This window comes from Drosophila ananassae, chromosome 2R, assembly GCF_017639315.1.
Source record: "Drosophila ananassae strain 14024-0371.13 chromosome 2R, ASM1763931v2, whole genome shotgun sequence".
In the NCBI taxonomy this organism is placed as follows: Eukaryota; Metazoa; Arthropoda; class Insecta; order Diptera; family Drosophilidae; genus Drosophila; species Drosophila ananassae.
The window spans coordinates 25,095,088-25,110,101 of NC_057928.1; the positions used below are offsets into that span (position 1 = coordinate 25,095,088).

At 46.2% G+C, this 15,014-nt stretch overlaps 3 protein-coding genes across 6 annotated transcripts; 2 read left to right on the top strand and 1 right to left on the bottom strand.

Annotated features, from left to right (window-relative positions):
• Nucleotides 1-957: 957 nt before the first annotated feature.
• Nucleotides 958-2,554, top strand: LOC6507394. Its single transcript, XM_001956063.4, has one exon. It carries the CDS (start codon nt 1,140-1,142, stop codon nt 2,439-2,441), a length of 1,302 nt encoding a protein of 433 aa, XP_001956099.2. The 5' UTR covers nt 958-1,139; the 3' UTR covers nt 2,442-2,554.
• A 5,733-nt stretch (nt 2,555-8,287) lies between these two features.
• Nucleotides 8,288-11,904, bottom strand: LOC6507662 (cohesin subunit SA-1). The gene is made up of 7 exons (XM_001956062.4): nt 11,459-11,904; nt 11,227-11,400; nt 10,967-11,168; nt 9,363-10,909; nt 9,015-9,305; nt 8,466-8,961; nt 8,288-8,401 (listed from the first exon to the last, which is right to left on the bottom strand). The coding sequence occupies exons 1-7, from the start codon at nt 11,765-11,767 to the stop codon at nt 8,379-8,381; spliced, it is 3,042 nt and encodes a 1,013-aa protein (XP_001956098.2). The 5' UTR covers nt 11,768-11,904; the 3' UTR covers nt 8,288-8,378.
• A 55-nt stretch (nt 11,905-11,959) lies between these two features.
• LOC6507395 lies at nt 11,960-12,802 on the top strand. Of its 4 annotated transcripts, none has more exons than XR_006507002.1 (3): nt 11,971-12,364; nt 12,424-12,538; nt 12,593-12,802. XR_006507002.1 is itself a non-coding variant. In XM_044714497.1 (2 exons), exons 1-2 carry the CDS (start codon nt 12,091-12,093, stop codon nt 12,489-12,491), a joined length of 342 nt encoding a protein of 113 aa, XP_044570432.1. In that variant the 5' UTR covers nt 11,960-12,090; the 3' UTR covers nt 12,492-12,538. The 4 variants fall into 4 exon arrangements, 2 of the variants coding, with proteins under 2 accessions (XP_044570432.1, XP_044570433.1); XR_001408808.3 differs by having other exon boundaries at nt 11,978-12,364; nt 12,418-12,538; XM_044714497.1 differs by lacking the exon at nt 12,593-12,802 and having other exon boundaries at nt 11,960-12,364.
• The last annotated feature ends 2,212 nt before the right edge of the window (nt 12,803-15,014 follow it).

Sequence of the window (15,014 nt, forward strand, 5' to 3'; positions counted from 1 at the left end):
TGACTTCAGTTTAACATGCCACAGAGACAGACAGTCGGATAGACAGGCGGGGGACTGGAGAATTCGAGGCCCAAGACTAGCCAAAAATGGGGAACTTCATTTAAAGGATATTCGACTATGAAATGTCTTGGGAAAATTAAAGCGAAAGTTTATAAAATTATCTAGAGGGTTAGGAATATTTCAATGCCAGTACTATTGGCTCAGACTATCCTTGTATCAAGTCCTGTGACAATTCGATGTTACCCCAACACATACCCTTTTAAAATAGTCCCATCCCAACCAGTCAAGGACTCCACATTGCAGGCCAATCCCTGGCGCAGAGGCGTCTGCAATTTTAATGCCTGTCCCAGCGACTTTGAATCTTACAAAATGTGACAAGTTGCGGAATTATTTTTCGCAGAAGATGTTCTCTGGCTACGTTTAGGTTTTTACTTTTTTCCCCGCATTTCGGTTTAGTTCGGTTTCAGTCTGTACGGTTCTGTTCTGTTCTGTTCTGTTCTGCGTGCAGATGAGCCGAGATTGATAAGCGTTGAGGAGGAGCGTGAACAGTCTCCCGAATCCCCGGATCCCAGACCTCCTTCAGGGCTTCTTTCTTCTGTTCAGTGCCCCGGGAGATGCAAGTGCTTAGATAAACGCAGCGATTTATGTGGAAGCTCCTGGGAGGAGCAGTCAGCAGCGATGACAACAGTAGCTCCATCCCGGCCAGGTTGGAGGTGCCGGCAATTTAGGGGCGATTACAACCGACAATGGCATTTTAAGTGGCCATTGTCGAGGCGCGATCTGTGGGCGCGTGATAAGCGCCGGCTCCCGTGTGGGCGATGTCCCATACCCATACCCATACCCATTCCCCAGGTGCGAGGATATACGGTATAGAGGTGTGGGTGAGGGTGTCGATGAACTATAACTTCCACAATAGCCTTACGAAGGGAGAGGCTCAACTATCTAATTCAGAATAAGTTTTAACCAGATCATTGTACCGACGACTTCGTTTTCATTTTTTTTCCTACGAACTAGTTTCCGAAAATTTTCTGTATCTTTTGGTTAGACATATATATTTCATCCCAGAAGAATAAAATTTCATTTTGTGATTTCCCCCCTTCTCCGAATATCCTTTGTTATTTTGAGTTCAATTGCGTTTTATGGAGAGAATCATGAAGGTGCAAGAGACCTCGGGCGTGGTGCCCGCATCTGCACTGCGATGCTGTTGCAATTGCAGAAGGAAGCTGGATCCCTATCAGCTGTTCGACGACAACGTGGAGGATATCGCCAAGAGCCTGGCCCAGATAATGCTCATCTGCGGCATCAACACGAGCAAGTCCTGCATGGCCAAGTCGATAATAAAGAGGGCCTTTGTCTACCACGACAAGCTGCGCACCACATGTCCGCCGCAGCCGGCTCCTGGCACCCACCTGAACCGAGAGGATGTCCTGCAGGCGCTGCGACTAAAGTGCTCGATGGAACCCGTGGAGGCGATGCTGGCCTATTCGATTATCAAACGGGCCTTCAAGGCCTTCTACCACGGAAAGCCACCGGTCAGCATCAGTAACCCCATCGTGGATGCCATGGCGGTGCACACCCAGTACTCCGCCTGGATGCACGCAGCCTACAAGACGGCCAGGATCTTCGACAACTACAAGGCGGCGTTCTTCTGGGCCCACAAGCACTACGAGCGCCAGATAAACATCGTTTACTGCGCCCTGTACAAACGGATGACGGCCCGGTCGGATCCACTGATGGTGCCGGGATGTCCTTGCAAGGGCTGCTCCAAGCAGGAGGTGCCCGGCCATCCCAAGGCTGGCCAGCGAAAAATGGAGAAGATCAAGCTGTCGGAGGGTGCAGATCTCCCAGAACCCTGCATCCTTTGCGGCTTGCAAGTTCCCAAGATGGACAAGGATAAGATGCCGAACATCAAAATGCCCCGGCCCATCCTCAATCACGAGGTGAACCTGCCCCGGTGTCAGCAGTGCAACTCGCCCTTCCTCATCTGCGAGTGCAACATCGACCAGCTGACGGGCGAGCAGTTCGGCGAATGCGGACAGGACTCGTACAAGGTCAAGTGGTATCGCCTGGAAGAACCCCATCTCATTCGCCCGGTAACCACAAGAGGCCGCGACGAAAACTCGGAAGATCCGGAGGAGAGTAACTACGGGGAGGCGATGGAGCCTCCCGAGGACTGGGACAACCATCACTGCCCCATCGACTGCAAACACGACTCCTGCAGCGAAGCCTCCAATGTGTGCAAGTCCACCTCCTCGGACTCCTCCGAGGCAGCCACCTTTGCCAGCTGCTCGGAGGGCGAGGGTGACGAGGACATCGTGGCCAAGCTGGAGGACTATCTCAACAAGCTCTGGAACGAGGAGGTGGCCCTGAAGAAGAACCCCAACTATATGCCCAAGTTCATTGAGCCGCCGACTCCGCGGTGTAACAAGTGCAAGGACTAGAAGTCGATCATTTCTGCTCCTTCGAACTGGTCTGGTTTTTTCTCTCTATATGTGGTTACTAGCCAATAAAATTGATTCAAATAAACATAATAAGAAATATATAAACATATTAACCCAAATAAGCTTCAATATCGAGTTGAAATCAATCTGCTTGCCATAAATTGCTCAATTTGTGGCCAAACTTGACACGATTTGGGTGGAAACTTTCCATACTCCAGACCATATAGGTAAGGGGAATGAGAACCCCAACCAAGATAAGAACTAATGCGATGACCAGGTTTTCCATAATAGAACAATAAACGGTTTGTCCCAATATTTTCCCCACCAGAAGACCTTTTAATTTGGTTATTTAATCCACTAAGGCCTATCTAGGATTACAGAGACCCCACACACAAGAATGCATTTTGGATGGGAATGGATGGTGTTTGGGAGTCAGGGGTCTGTCGGATCGTCGGGTCTCTCGGCTCTGATCGAGGCTGCAATTATGCTAAATAGATTGGTGCCGACTGACCATCGAAATAAATAAGCGACTTGAACACGACAAGCGCACAAAATGGGCCGGCTTGTCAGACCTAAATTGTTCAAATAAATTAAGTTGTAGCTTTCGAATGGCATTTGGGGGGGTTTGGGACTTGGGGAGATGGGAGATCGAAATCCAAGAGCAAAAGAGCCAAGATCGTAGATCGGTGACACTTTCCAGTGTGGTGTGGGGATTGGGGCATGTAAATACGGGAAACGTTCAGAGGCTGCCGCCGCCAGTTGCATTGTCATTTGATAAATTATGATATTTGATCAATTGTTCCGCTGCGGTGGCTGGCTGCCTTGCGACGATGAAGACGTTTCCCTCTCACTCTGTGGATGCCACGAGTTCCTGCCACGATCTCCTCCAACCTACCCGCATCTCCATCTCCATCTCCATTCGCCTCCAGTTTACTGAGTGAACTTTTGTCGAGTTTACATTGTAATGGCATCTGGCGGGGCAAACAAAACACAAACAACACCCAACAAGTCAGTCAGTCAGTCGGTCGGTCCCATATCCATTCATCTGCATAATAGAATTCCCCAAAGGGGGCTGAGTCTGGGTGGGGAAGTGACAGAGAAGGGGTGAGGCTGCCTCTTTATTGTGGCTAATAGGCCTCTTGGCGGCTTTGTTGTTGTGCCGCCGTCTTGGCCGTCTTAGCCGTCTCAGCCGCCTTGGCCGCCAACTTTGGTCACCGAAGCATCCCAGAATAGATGGAACATCATCACCACCAATGGCATTTCTATGTGGATTAATGAATGACACGAAGACGAGGATGATGGTCCAACAACACTGAGAATATAAGTTTATAAACTCTATTCATTGAAATTAAAATTCTAAATTCTTAAAATATAAAGTAATCTCCAGAGAATCCTATATCATTTATGGAAATTATTGTATTGTTTTCTTATATTTTTCCAATTTTTTTTAGTGTCCAGAAGAGAAACTATGTTTACCCAAACTCCCATTCGTTGTTGGGGAAATCCAACAGGCCCCTAATTATGTAAAAGGTGTTCGTCCACCTCACCCACAAGGCTACACAAGGGTTAATTAGTGTTGTATACAGGATTGGCGGCGCTACAAACGGTGGCTCTAAATGCCATTCAATCGATACTTGCTTCTGAAAAAGCTACTGTATAGAGTTGATTGGAAAAGCAAATAAGCCGAAGCAGCTTATTGATTCTTCAGGAAGTAACTCGAACCAGAGAGGACAGCTGCTGGTCCCTCCCCTTCGGAAAAATTCCTAATGTCCGACCATTTGCACTTTTATTGCCCCATCGCATCGAAATCGAAATGCTCCGGAAAATGTATAAACAATATGAGACATCGGAATGATGATGAAGGATGAAGGCGGAGGACTCCCTCCTCTCATGGAACAGAATGCGTCGAGTCACCATAAAATGCCAAAATACAATAAAAATAAATTTAACACAACGTTTGCTCTGGGCATCCGCAAACGCAAACACAACACAGCCTCATCCTGGCGCATCCTGGCCTATCTCCTCCTGGACCCACAAACAATCGAAAAGGGCAGCCAAAATATTTCCAATAATAAATCTATTTGATGTCCTCGGAGACCATGAACTGGGAGGTTTTACGATCGCAGCAATGACAGCAGGCGCAGTCATTAAAAATCTCACCGAAAGTTATGTCGCTGCGCATGATTAATTGTCGAGGATATGTCCGCATCGGAATGGATCGGATGGGAGTGCGGCTTCTCGCTTTGGTAGGCAAATATCCACAGTTTAATGGAACATCTATCTGGTAATTAATTTCCCGTCACTTTTCCTTTCTCGAGAGCGAAACGGAAGCCCATCTGTGGTCACCACTTGACCCCCATCTTGACCATCTGCGGTCGGCGGTTGTCAACTAACTTGTCCAGTTTGTGGTCCGTGTCAGGTGTTGTAAATATTGCATTTAATTGACCTGTCCTCGAGTGTCAAGTGCTTACAAGACCCATATACCTTTCGTATAAATTGTAAGCCTAATGAAGTGAAGAGCCAACTATGCAGAGCAGCTGCGTTGGAAGATTTCAGACTCAATAAAGCGGGCTAGTCAGCTAGTTTTCTATATTCTTTTCAAAGATTGCTTCCTGTTTCAATTAGCTTTCTAATTGAGGGATGTAGTGGGTAATAATTAAAGAGGAGGAAGTCACAGTCTTCTATTCAGATTCTACATATCAATTAAGAGAAGTTCTTCTTTGGATTCTTATAATTTTATTAAAACCTATAGTGCTCTCGTAACAAATAAGTCATATTCCCGCTTGCATCTAAAGTTTTCTAATCCTCCAAAGATTACTAAGAAAAACATCTGTCCTTTCCCCTTTTCCTTTCAATAAATAAATCAACACCGAACTCAAGAACACGCTTGTAATTGCTTAATTAGATTGCCACTAAAATTATAATTTGAGAAAAGGAGGCAGTCTGGAGGAACTGAAAAGGACCTCCGCTGCCGGAGCTGGCAGCTGGCGCGTAAATCAGATTCGCTGACAGAGCCTGACTAATTTTACTTGTGGATCCGGGGCACTTGAGGACCCAGGCAGGAGCCAGGCTTGGAGGGCTCCGTTATCCTTTCAAGTGGCAGCCGCGCGTGCGTGGAGGACGCGTGCTAATGGGGCCAAAAAGGTGCAGAGGCCGGATCGAAGATCAGGACTCGGGGATTAGAGCTACAATCAGGGATTTGAGCCCGCACCCGCACTCGTTAATTTATGCGTGTCCTGAGCGAGTTCAGCTGCACCTTGGGACAAGGACTGTGTCAAAGGACATATGCTAAGGACGGCGATATGCCGACACATGACTCTGTTGACACATAAATAGTGGGAGCTGTGCCTGGAGAGGCAACATCTAAATGGTATTTATTGGTTTGCCGAGCCGGCGACGGCTGTCGAGCGCATCCTGTGCCGGGGCCAGGACAATGCAGTGCGGCAAGGATTGAGTTACGCGATGGCGACACATTTGTAAACAGGCCGGGGCCGACTGATTTACACGCAGCACTCACCTCACCCTCCGACTCCTGTCGGGGCAAGGACATGTCGAGGCTACTACCGTGGCAGAAGTCGACGCCAGGAGCGGCGCTCCTTATTTGCCAAGACATTAGGCAGCCGAAGAAGCAGCACCACCAGTAGAAACAATAACAAAAACAAGGATACAGGACAGAGGACACAAGGAAACAAAATGAGCAAGGACAACACCGCGTGTTTGCTGTCAGTCGAAGGATCACCTCAAACTCAAACTCGAACTGAGGATCTTCTGATTGACATTTGACAAATTTCTTTTGGCATTTATCAATGGAACCGCGAGGACTTGGAAAGGATCGACAGGCAGGACCTCCTGTCGCGATGATGAATCGAGGAATTTGTGTTTTTACACGCAACTTGACGGGGCCAACACGGATTTGGTTAAAGTCAAATATTGCTGTTGATTTTTTTGTACTCTGGGCGATTAGGAATAGATTTATCAAAAATCCTTCGGAAGGAGGGGGAAAAGGATACCACTGGGAAATTATAAATTGCTTTTAAAGTGAGGTCTTTAAGGAGTATACTGAAAACACAACCTTTTAGCCTCAAAAGGCATGCAATTTTGGTGACATCCCATAAACCATTCCACTTTATAGCAACTAGCTTTTATTCTCCCTTTCAGGACCTAATAGCCCCTAAAACGCCCAAGGTGGTAACACTTGGTTCGCTAAAATTTAAATTCTTTTTGCCAAAAAAAAAAAATAAAACGGCGAAACAGGCAATAAATTCATGTTAATAACAGTTGCAACACAGACGACCCCCGCCACACTCGAAGCCCAACGGCAACTGGCCCATAAATATCGGCCAAATGGGTTGACAGTTGGCAAGAGGAGTTAACAAAACCCAAAAAAAAACAGGAGTAAAACATAAAATAAAGAAACCCTTCCCTGCCGAAATGTAAACTCCCGAAATAGTTCAGAAATTTGATACGAATCAAGTGCCACGTGTCGCCCCTTCTTAGGTATTCAAGACTCCTACTCCTTAAACTCCTTGTTTTTTTTTTGCAAACAATTCTTCGTTTATTTTCGGGGAGCCACAACTGTTCCAGAAGAAACTCAAACCAAACGACAGATGCGCGTGTCTGAAATTGTGTTACACTTTCGCCCCCAAGGAGCAAGGATCGAGGATCGAGGACCGTTTATCAGGGCCAAAAAATCATTCAAGGAGGGGAGATTCCTGTCCCAGACCTTCGTCCTGGCGTGGAGGCGTGTGTGTCGAGGGGGCGGTGCAGATCTCGTTAAACCGCAACCGAGGGAGATCCGATCTCGGCCGCGTCAGGACATCTGTGATCAGGTTCCGTTGGAGGAGCGAGGAGGAGCGAGCGTGAAATGCAATTGCCATGGCCTAGCGGTTCACGGAGCCCGTTACGCGAAATTGATGTGTTGCCAGGTTGTGGCCTCAGTTCGTTGCTACCTGTCTGAGGTGCACTGGGAGAAACACTAACCATTTCTCTGACAACTGTATCTCCTTAATGTCCTTGATCTTCGTTATTCCTTCCAGTGCTTGTATCCTTTGCGAAGATGTTCCAATTAAGATCAGTTAGTCCAGATGTTGTGCTCCCCACCGCCAATTTATTCCAAGCCGTGTGCTTGATGGCCCTGGAATGTTTTGCTTAGCATCTCCCACATCTGTGCCTCCGAAAACGGATTCTGCAAAAAAAAAACCTTCACTCTATAGGAAGTTTATAGGTTTCCTCATGAAACAGGATACGGCCCTCACTCCCAGTCCTTGGCACTTGGCATGTGCCAGGGAAATGGACAAATGACCGGGGCACTTGAAAACCAAAACCAGAAGTGACCTAATATCCACTTGAATTTCATTTCGTTTCCGAAATTTTAGCGCGCACCTTGAGCCCTCCAAGGATTCGATTCCATTTGAACCTCAATGAGTTTTTTTGGTGGAGGGGGGAGGGGTGTCAAAGGCCGTGTTGGCTCGTGCAGCCTTTGACAGCCCGTGAGTGCCCTTGATCCTAGCCAGGAGAGCCAACAGGGCGGCCCAGGAACCCGCAAAGTTGCAGTCAATTCGTCAGGAAGGAGCATTGAAATTGAAAATTGTCGAGGCAGTCTCGGCCCATATGAATGGGCTGAGGAAATTTGAAACCGAGGGCAGCTGGCTGTCAGACTGAATGCATCCTGCAGAAGGACAGACAGGGGGCTCTATTACGCAACCGGCGTTAGCTAAATTGCGCCAAAAATTTGAAGTAAAATTGAAAACATTTCTTATTTATCAAAGGTTAGTAAAATGAAATCCATGTCAGACTTGAAATAAATATGCCCATCACCAAGATTAGTAAATAAAACACAAAATAAAGCAGGTCCTACCTTGAAGTCTTCTCTGATAGGCGATTATTTTTATTTTAATGAAAAAAAACACGTTTAAAATTCATCTTTCTCTTAGAAGTTCAGAAATCCATGGAATCGGTTTCTATCAAATAAGATTAATAGTAATACTTAACTGAGTTTCAATCAGAATTTAATCAAATACTTACTGCGAGCTATGACTTTGGTGTTTAGAGCGAAACGGTACCCTTCCAGGGGCAGCCAAACCTCTTTACGGCAGGACGGCAATGAAGGCTCTTCGATTCTCTCCAGGAACTTTTGGATATTCGGCTTGTCCTGTACCAGAATCTGTGGCACAAACTCCTGAATAACTCTGAGAAAGATCAGATGCTTCGGAGCAGCCGTCGGATCACAGGGAACCGATTCGAGAACATACATAATCCCGGCACGATGCAGAGTTAGGACACCGCGCCGGTTCTCCACGAGATTGGGATTGAAGGTCTGAGCCAGTCGTTTGGCCAAGCTGATCAGATGTGTGAACTCATCCGAGTGGGCCACTCGCTCAGAGTCATCCAGGTAATTGGCCATTATTCTCTTGTAGACAAGCAGCAGACTATGGAGCACGGTCATCCCATAGTTGACACAATTGATGTCCACGGCACGCTCCATGGCAGCCCGCATTATGTCTCCGAAAGCATCGAAAAACTGAAATTTAAATCTGATAATTAAGTAAAAGAACAACCAACTGCCCCACTCACCTTGTCGTAGTGCTGAAATATTATAGAAGCCCTCATGCTGGGCACCACACTGAAGGCCACCAGCTTGCAGTAGCTGCTCAGGACTCGCCGTTTGTTCTGCAGTTCATCGAAGTTGCACTCCTTTACAATTTCCAGAGGACTGTCGTGGAAGATGTAGCTCATCATAAAGTTCTCCACCAGTTTGATGTCCTCGAGTGTCGGTTTGTAGGTGAGATCGCGTATATTCGCGTTTGCACTCAAACGCAACTGCTCCCCAAAGAGAACGAAGAGGTCGCAGAGATAGGTATAGGTCTGGAAATAATAATATTAATAATATTAACAAATAAGTATAAAGTTTAGTATACCTACATCACTTGCTAGGTAAATATTTCGCTTGTCCTTGATGAGATCTCTGGTCACAAAGAGAAAGTCTTCGAAATGCTTCTTGAGAGCCGCACACAGCTCCACCACATACAGATCATCCTCCTCGTGTTTCCGGACCCTTTTCAAGTCCCAGCTGAGACTGAAGTAGCACACCTCCATGTAGAGAGCCCGTGCCTCGAACGGAAGGTCATCTCTTTGCGGTCTGTCCCTTTCCCGGACCACCCGCTTCAGGCTGGCCAATACGGACTCTGTCAAGTGATAGCCACTCAGGTCGAACTGTCCGTATAGAGCGGAAACCAAGCGCAGGGTTACCAACAGACGATTCTTTCGCATCTTCTGGGACTTGGTGGAGGAAGAGGACGATGATGAGGACCCGGGAGAGCAATAGTTGGTGGTGCCATAGGACTCTTGCCAAGTTCGAAAAGCAATCTTGTAGTTGGTAACCGCGTTGTTGAGTATTTCGCTGATTATCGACGCCTCTACCAGGTTCACATACACCAATGTTCGAGCTCCCATGCGGAGCACAGAGTTGTCGGTCCTCGTAAACATGATGTCCTTTATCTGCTCCAACAATTGGACTGATTGGCTCTTGCTCAAACTTTGCAGATCCAGCAGCTGTGGCAGCTCAAGAAGATTCTTCACATTTTCAGAATCCGCACAATACTTTTCGATGAGCTTGGACAAAACGGGCCCTAGGATTTCAGTGGCTAGCTTTATGGATCCGGCAATGGGTCTTCTTACCAAATTTTTGGTGTACCTTCCCGGAGGTATCTCACCCGTGATGGCCTGTTTCACGCCACGCGACAGAATCTCTATTAGAGTAGAGCTCTCCTTCCTGGATAGCTTTGGGCTTTGCTCTTCTAGTAGCATTTCGACCATCAGCCGCCAATCCACTATTAGTTCTGAGGTCCCAAAGAGGGCATCCACCAAGTAGGCAGTGTGTTCGTACTGTCCATCTTCGTTGAAAAACTGCAAAATAGATCGGAGATTTTGGCAATTGGTTCGTCCTTTGCGTCGTTCGTTGGAAAACAGAGCTGCTGCCTGGGCCAATCCCCGGTTGGCGGCAAACATCAACTGCTCCAGTAATCGGCACTCCTCCTCCGTCAGAAACTCAGACGAAGAGCTGTAGAAGTCGGACAGGATATTGAGGGCCGACTCGCCCAGTTCATTCTCCCGCTGAACGCAAATATTCAGCAGAAACCGCTTGAGCTCCTTTCCCAAATTCAGACAAACGGGACGAAGGACCTCATTGCGACTTAACTTCGAGATGTTATGCAGACAGCACTCTCGCACTTTGCTGGAGCTATCCTGGAGTCCCTCGAACAGATATCGAACTCGATCTGGTTGCAGATAGCAGTCCGGATACTTTTCCAGCCACAAGCCCAGTTCGGTAAGGCAGAGCAGTCGGATGTCATCCACCACGTCCATACAGCGGTCCACGAATATGACCTGGTACATGGAGGTCCACAGACTTTGCAGCAAGCCACTGTTTAAGGTGGAGAGATCCTGAAGGGTGGTCAGCATTTTAAGACCTGAAAGGCGAGGAGAGATTAAGTGATCTGTTTGGATTATTAAAATTATACACAAACCTATCATAGTACTAGTATGACGGAAGGGACGCACTTTCGACTCAGAGCAGGTCATCACAAAGCCCGTGACTTCTTTGAGGAAAATGTGATCGAAGAATATGGGCGTGCCATCCGCAGTCTTCAGAAGACTCTGCACAAAGCCACCAACATTCTTCACAAAGGATGCGGCAGTCTTCATAATCATGGGATAGTACATGCTGACCTGAAAACGCAACTTCAATACGATACTTATCCAAGAAAGTATCTTATTCTTAACTTACATTACGGAACTGAACTGTGGCGGCTATAACTATGTCTCTGTAGGCGAAGGGCATGTTTGTGTCCTTGGGTATTAGGTAGTGGCTCCCACTAGCCTCCACCACAAGCTGGATGAAGCTAATAAGAGCTGCGGTGGAGTCTAGCATGTATTCGTTAACCCACAAACAGGCCAAGTCCTAAATTGGTAAAGATCATCTATGTAACTTTTGTGGAAGAAAGAAGGCTATTGCTTACATCGTGGTTGTTGCTCTTGTCCAGGACCAATTGGAGTAGGCTCTTTTCCTCTCCCTTCTGTTCGGGTTCCATGGGTTGATCATCGGCGTTCTCATTGAAGTCCTCGTCGCACTGCAATAACCTATTCTCCTCCATTGCTTCCTCAACGAAATCACGCATCTCCATATCACTTGTTGAATCACTCATTTTCCGGCTAATATTTTTCTGGAAAAGCACAAGGAAAAAATCACGTGAAGCTAGAAGTCCAATTTGCAAAGTGACAGTTCTACAGAGCTGCCAGACTTTCAAAAGGAAATGGCAGATTTTCATTTATGATTGAACTAAATTAGGAACGTTTCTTCCAGGGATGATTCGGAAGAAACCTTTAAATCGGTATTATACCAGAGGATTCAAAAAACGCGAAAGAAAAGCTCTAATTCAAGGGTCATATTATTTATTAATAAAAAATCTGAAGTCCCAAGTAAGCTATGCAATGATTTTAGAAATTTTCTACCCCAAAGTTTGAAATTTGAGTTCAGTTTTCTATTCGGCAGATTCGTGTACAGACGTATTGTAATTATTTAGTAAAATTTTTATTTGTTTTTTGCTTTTATATTTTTCGATAAAGTGCCAAAAATTTTTGAAGTGGAAAAATGTCAGTAGGTGATGAGTCGTTCTCTGAACTCGAATGCAGTGACAGTGAGGCTAGGCGCACCTATAACGAAATAAAAAGTCTACTTTGGGAGACGATGGATGTGTTGGGCGGTGGTCCGGTCTCAAAGAATGAAATCCTAAGGATGTTGAGCTTGACCACCGACAAGCATCCGATGGCGTTGGTCGACGATGTTGAAGAAATCATCGATGATCTTGTATCCAGAGGATTATTGCGCAAACTAGGCAACAATTACACGATTGTCAAACGTAGAGGTAAGTTATCAAAGTTATCAGAGTTATCACGAATTCATTAATTACTTTGTTAGTTTAAGAAACCCTCGAGAAAGCCAGCCTCTTTGAGAATATTCCTCCTAAGAAGTCATTCGATTATTTTTCGTGATCGGACGGAGTCAGAGCAGGCAGACGAATCACACAATGACTCTTAAGGTACTATAACTTAAAAATATCCTTCTTTTTAATATGAATTGTACTATTTTTTAGAAAAAGTTTTTATACTTTTTAATAAGGAGATGGATGGATGGTAGTTTATTATGGCGAAGGAACAATATTGCCGGAATAAATTGTTCTGTTGAGGTGGATGGCAATATTCATATTCAGACACAGGATAAATTTCCAGTATAAGGTATCTATTTGGCGTAGCCGTGTAAAAATTGTACTATATGTTCGAAATAAATCTTGGCCAACAAAATATCCGCAACCTGTTAAATTTGTAACCTGGTTGCAGTTTTCCCACGTCCAGAAAAAATGGGAAAAATATCTAAAACTAAAGCAAATAAGAGCCGTTTTTCAGATCCAGTCAGGTAGCTGTGGTTTTTTTTTTTTTCTCATTTGAGGGCACAAAACAATTAGCCTGGCCCACAAAATGATACACAAACAGAGCGCAAATTGGGCAGCCACTTGTCTGACCTCAAAGCGAAAGCGCCGCCAAACCGAACGGACTAACAAGGACCTCATAATCATGCCCATTCCCAGTCCCATTCCCATTCTGATCCGATCGCCGGAACGGCCTGAAATAAACACAAATATTGACGTTGCCTATCGCACGCGATCTCCTGCCTTGCCCTGCCCTGCCCTGCCTACCTTCTCCCACCCTCGAATATAATATTCCCAAAGATCAGAGGCTAAAACCGACCTCTGACCAATTCAAAATGACTTGGCAAGTTTGCAACTCGGAATTATTTCAATCTGCGCTGATGACGCGGCTCCTTTTCGACGGTGGCCCGATAAAAAGCTGGCGATAACCTTTCCGATACCCTTCATCCAGGACTGGGCACACAAATCTTGGAGGAGGGAATCTTCAATCAAAGTAAGCCATTGCTATAACGTCTAGTTCTTGAACATTAGATAAGCTTATTCACCTGTGTCCTGAAAATTTAAACGTAAATATAGATAATATTTCTCCCCCAACTTTAGGGCATTTCATAGTCGTTTCATTTTGAAAATAAAAGTTCCATTTCATTCTGGGCATTCCTGGAATTTATCCCTCCTTACCTTACCATCCTGGCGTATCCCTGGCAAATATTGACGTTTTCGGGATTGAAAATTGGCGCACTCCAAGGCGGCCCTAAGCAGCTGCCATTGATTGAAAGATCAATCGAGATTGAGGAGATTGCGAGTCCGAATTCAGCTGCCATAGGGTAATTGGAGTCCACCTACGGTCCAGTCCAGACCAGCTACCATTTCTCTGGCTGGCTGGCTGGCTTTGTGCCAAAATCTCATTTCATATTCAAAACGATGATGCCTTTTGTCCATTGTGTTCGATTGCCCGAAATCTGACCTTCACCCTGGAATCCGGATCGAGGCAGCCACTCGCATTGTTGCCATTTTAGCAGGCGGCGGGGAATTAGCCGCTGTCCATTTCCATTTCCATTCAGTAACCAGTGGCCAGTGTGCCAGTGGCAGCTGCTGTTGTTGTGGCGCTCGTGCTTGCTCCACCTTTCCAGCCACCTTGATCCCTTGATGATTTTGGCATTGAAATCCCCGAGATAAACACACCTGCCCTATCACAAGTTACTTTTACAGCCAGATATTAAATACCACTTACCTATGTTTACCAAACCTCCCATTTCCCCTTTCAACCCATCATTAAATTCAAACAAATATTCATCTTCCCGTGTCCAGATAATCCACATGTCCTCGTAATTGGGTCAATTGTGGCGAGTACGGTCTGTGGCACTCAAAACCAGAACAATGACAGTTAACCGATTCAAGGTGAGGGATTCAAAGGGGAAACAGAGCTGCAGTCAGAGTCGGAGGAGGTGGTGGCCACAGTGCATCGCATAATTAATCAAAGAGCGGCACGCGGCTGTGGGCGCCACAAAGGCAGCCGACAGACCAACGCCAAACCCAGAACTCCAAGTCGAAAACCGAAACCGAAAACCAAAGCTGAATGCGACCGGGAAACCGGGAGAATCCCGCCCAGAACGAGAGAGGGGAAGTGTTGCATACAAATGAAAGCCGCCCTCTGCCGCATTTAATACTCATAGAGCAGCCAACGGATGTGGATATCGATGTGGATGTGGATGTGGACACCCGCACAGTTGACGTGCCAGGCGGATCATGTGGGTGCACACTTCCAGTCGTTGTCTGGAGCGTTGGGTTTTCAGGCCCAGAGCTCAAAGTCTATCGCGCAGGAAGCGCCACAAAAAAAAAAGAAACAGAAACCAGTTGGCAATTGCTTTATTCATAAATTTCAGACTCTCCAGATTGAGAAATAGTTAAAGCCATTTGGAAATAAGTTTTGAGAGAACCACTTTAGTCTTGACTAAATTTCACCACAATCCTCCTCTGGGGAAGATGAGTCACGCCTTGAAGCTATACCATAGGCAATTACCAACTCTTCCTCCACATGGAGGTACCCCTGCTTCCTGGTCTCCCATGCCCACATCCTGCGTCTGTGACC

What these genes read in the sequence shown, in the direction of transcription:
- LOC6507394 (XM_001956063.4), top strand. Translation starts at nt 1,140, where the DNA reads ATGGAGAGAATCATGAAGGTGCAAGAGACCTCGGGCGTGGTGCCCGCA.
- LOC6507395 (XM_044714497.1), top strand. Translation starts at nt 12,091, where the DNA reads ATGTCAGTAGGTGATGAGTCGTTCTCTGAACTCGAATGCAGTGACAGT. An exon ending in CACGATTGTCAAACGTAGAG is followed by an intron (nt 12,365 to 12,423) that starts GTAAGTTATCAA and finishes TGTTAGTTTAAG; the next exon opens with AAACCCTCGAGAAAGCCAGC.
- LOC6507662 (XM_001956062.4), bottom strand. Translation starts at nt 11,767, where the DNA reads ATGAAAATCTGCCATTTCCTTTTGAAAGTCTGGCAGCTCTGTAGAACT. An exon ending in ACAAGAGCAACAACCACGAT is followed by an intron (nt 11,401 to 11,458) that starts GTAAGCAATAGC and finishes TTACCAATTTAG; the next exon opens with GACTTGGCCTGTTTGTGGGT. An exon ending in TATTTCAGCACTACGACAAG is followed by an intron (nt 8,962 to 9,014) that starts GTGAGTGGGGCA and finishes TTTAAATTTCAG; the next exon opens with TTTTTCGATGCTTTCGGAGA.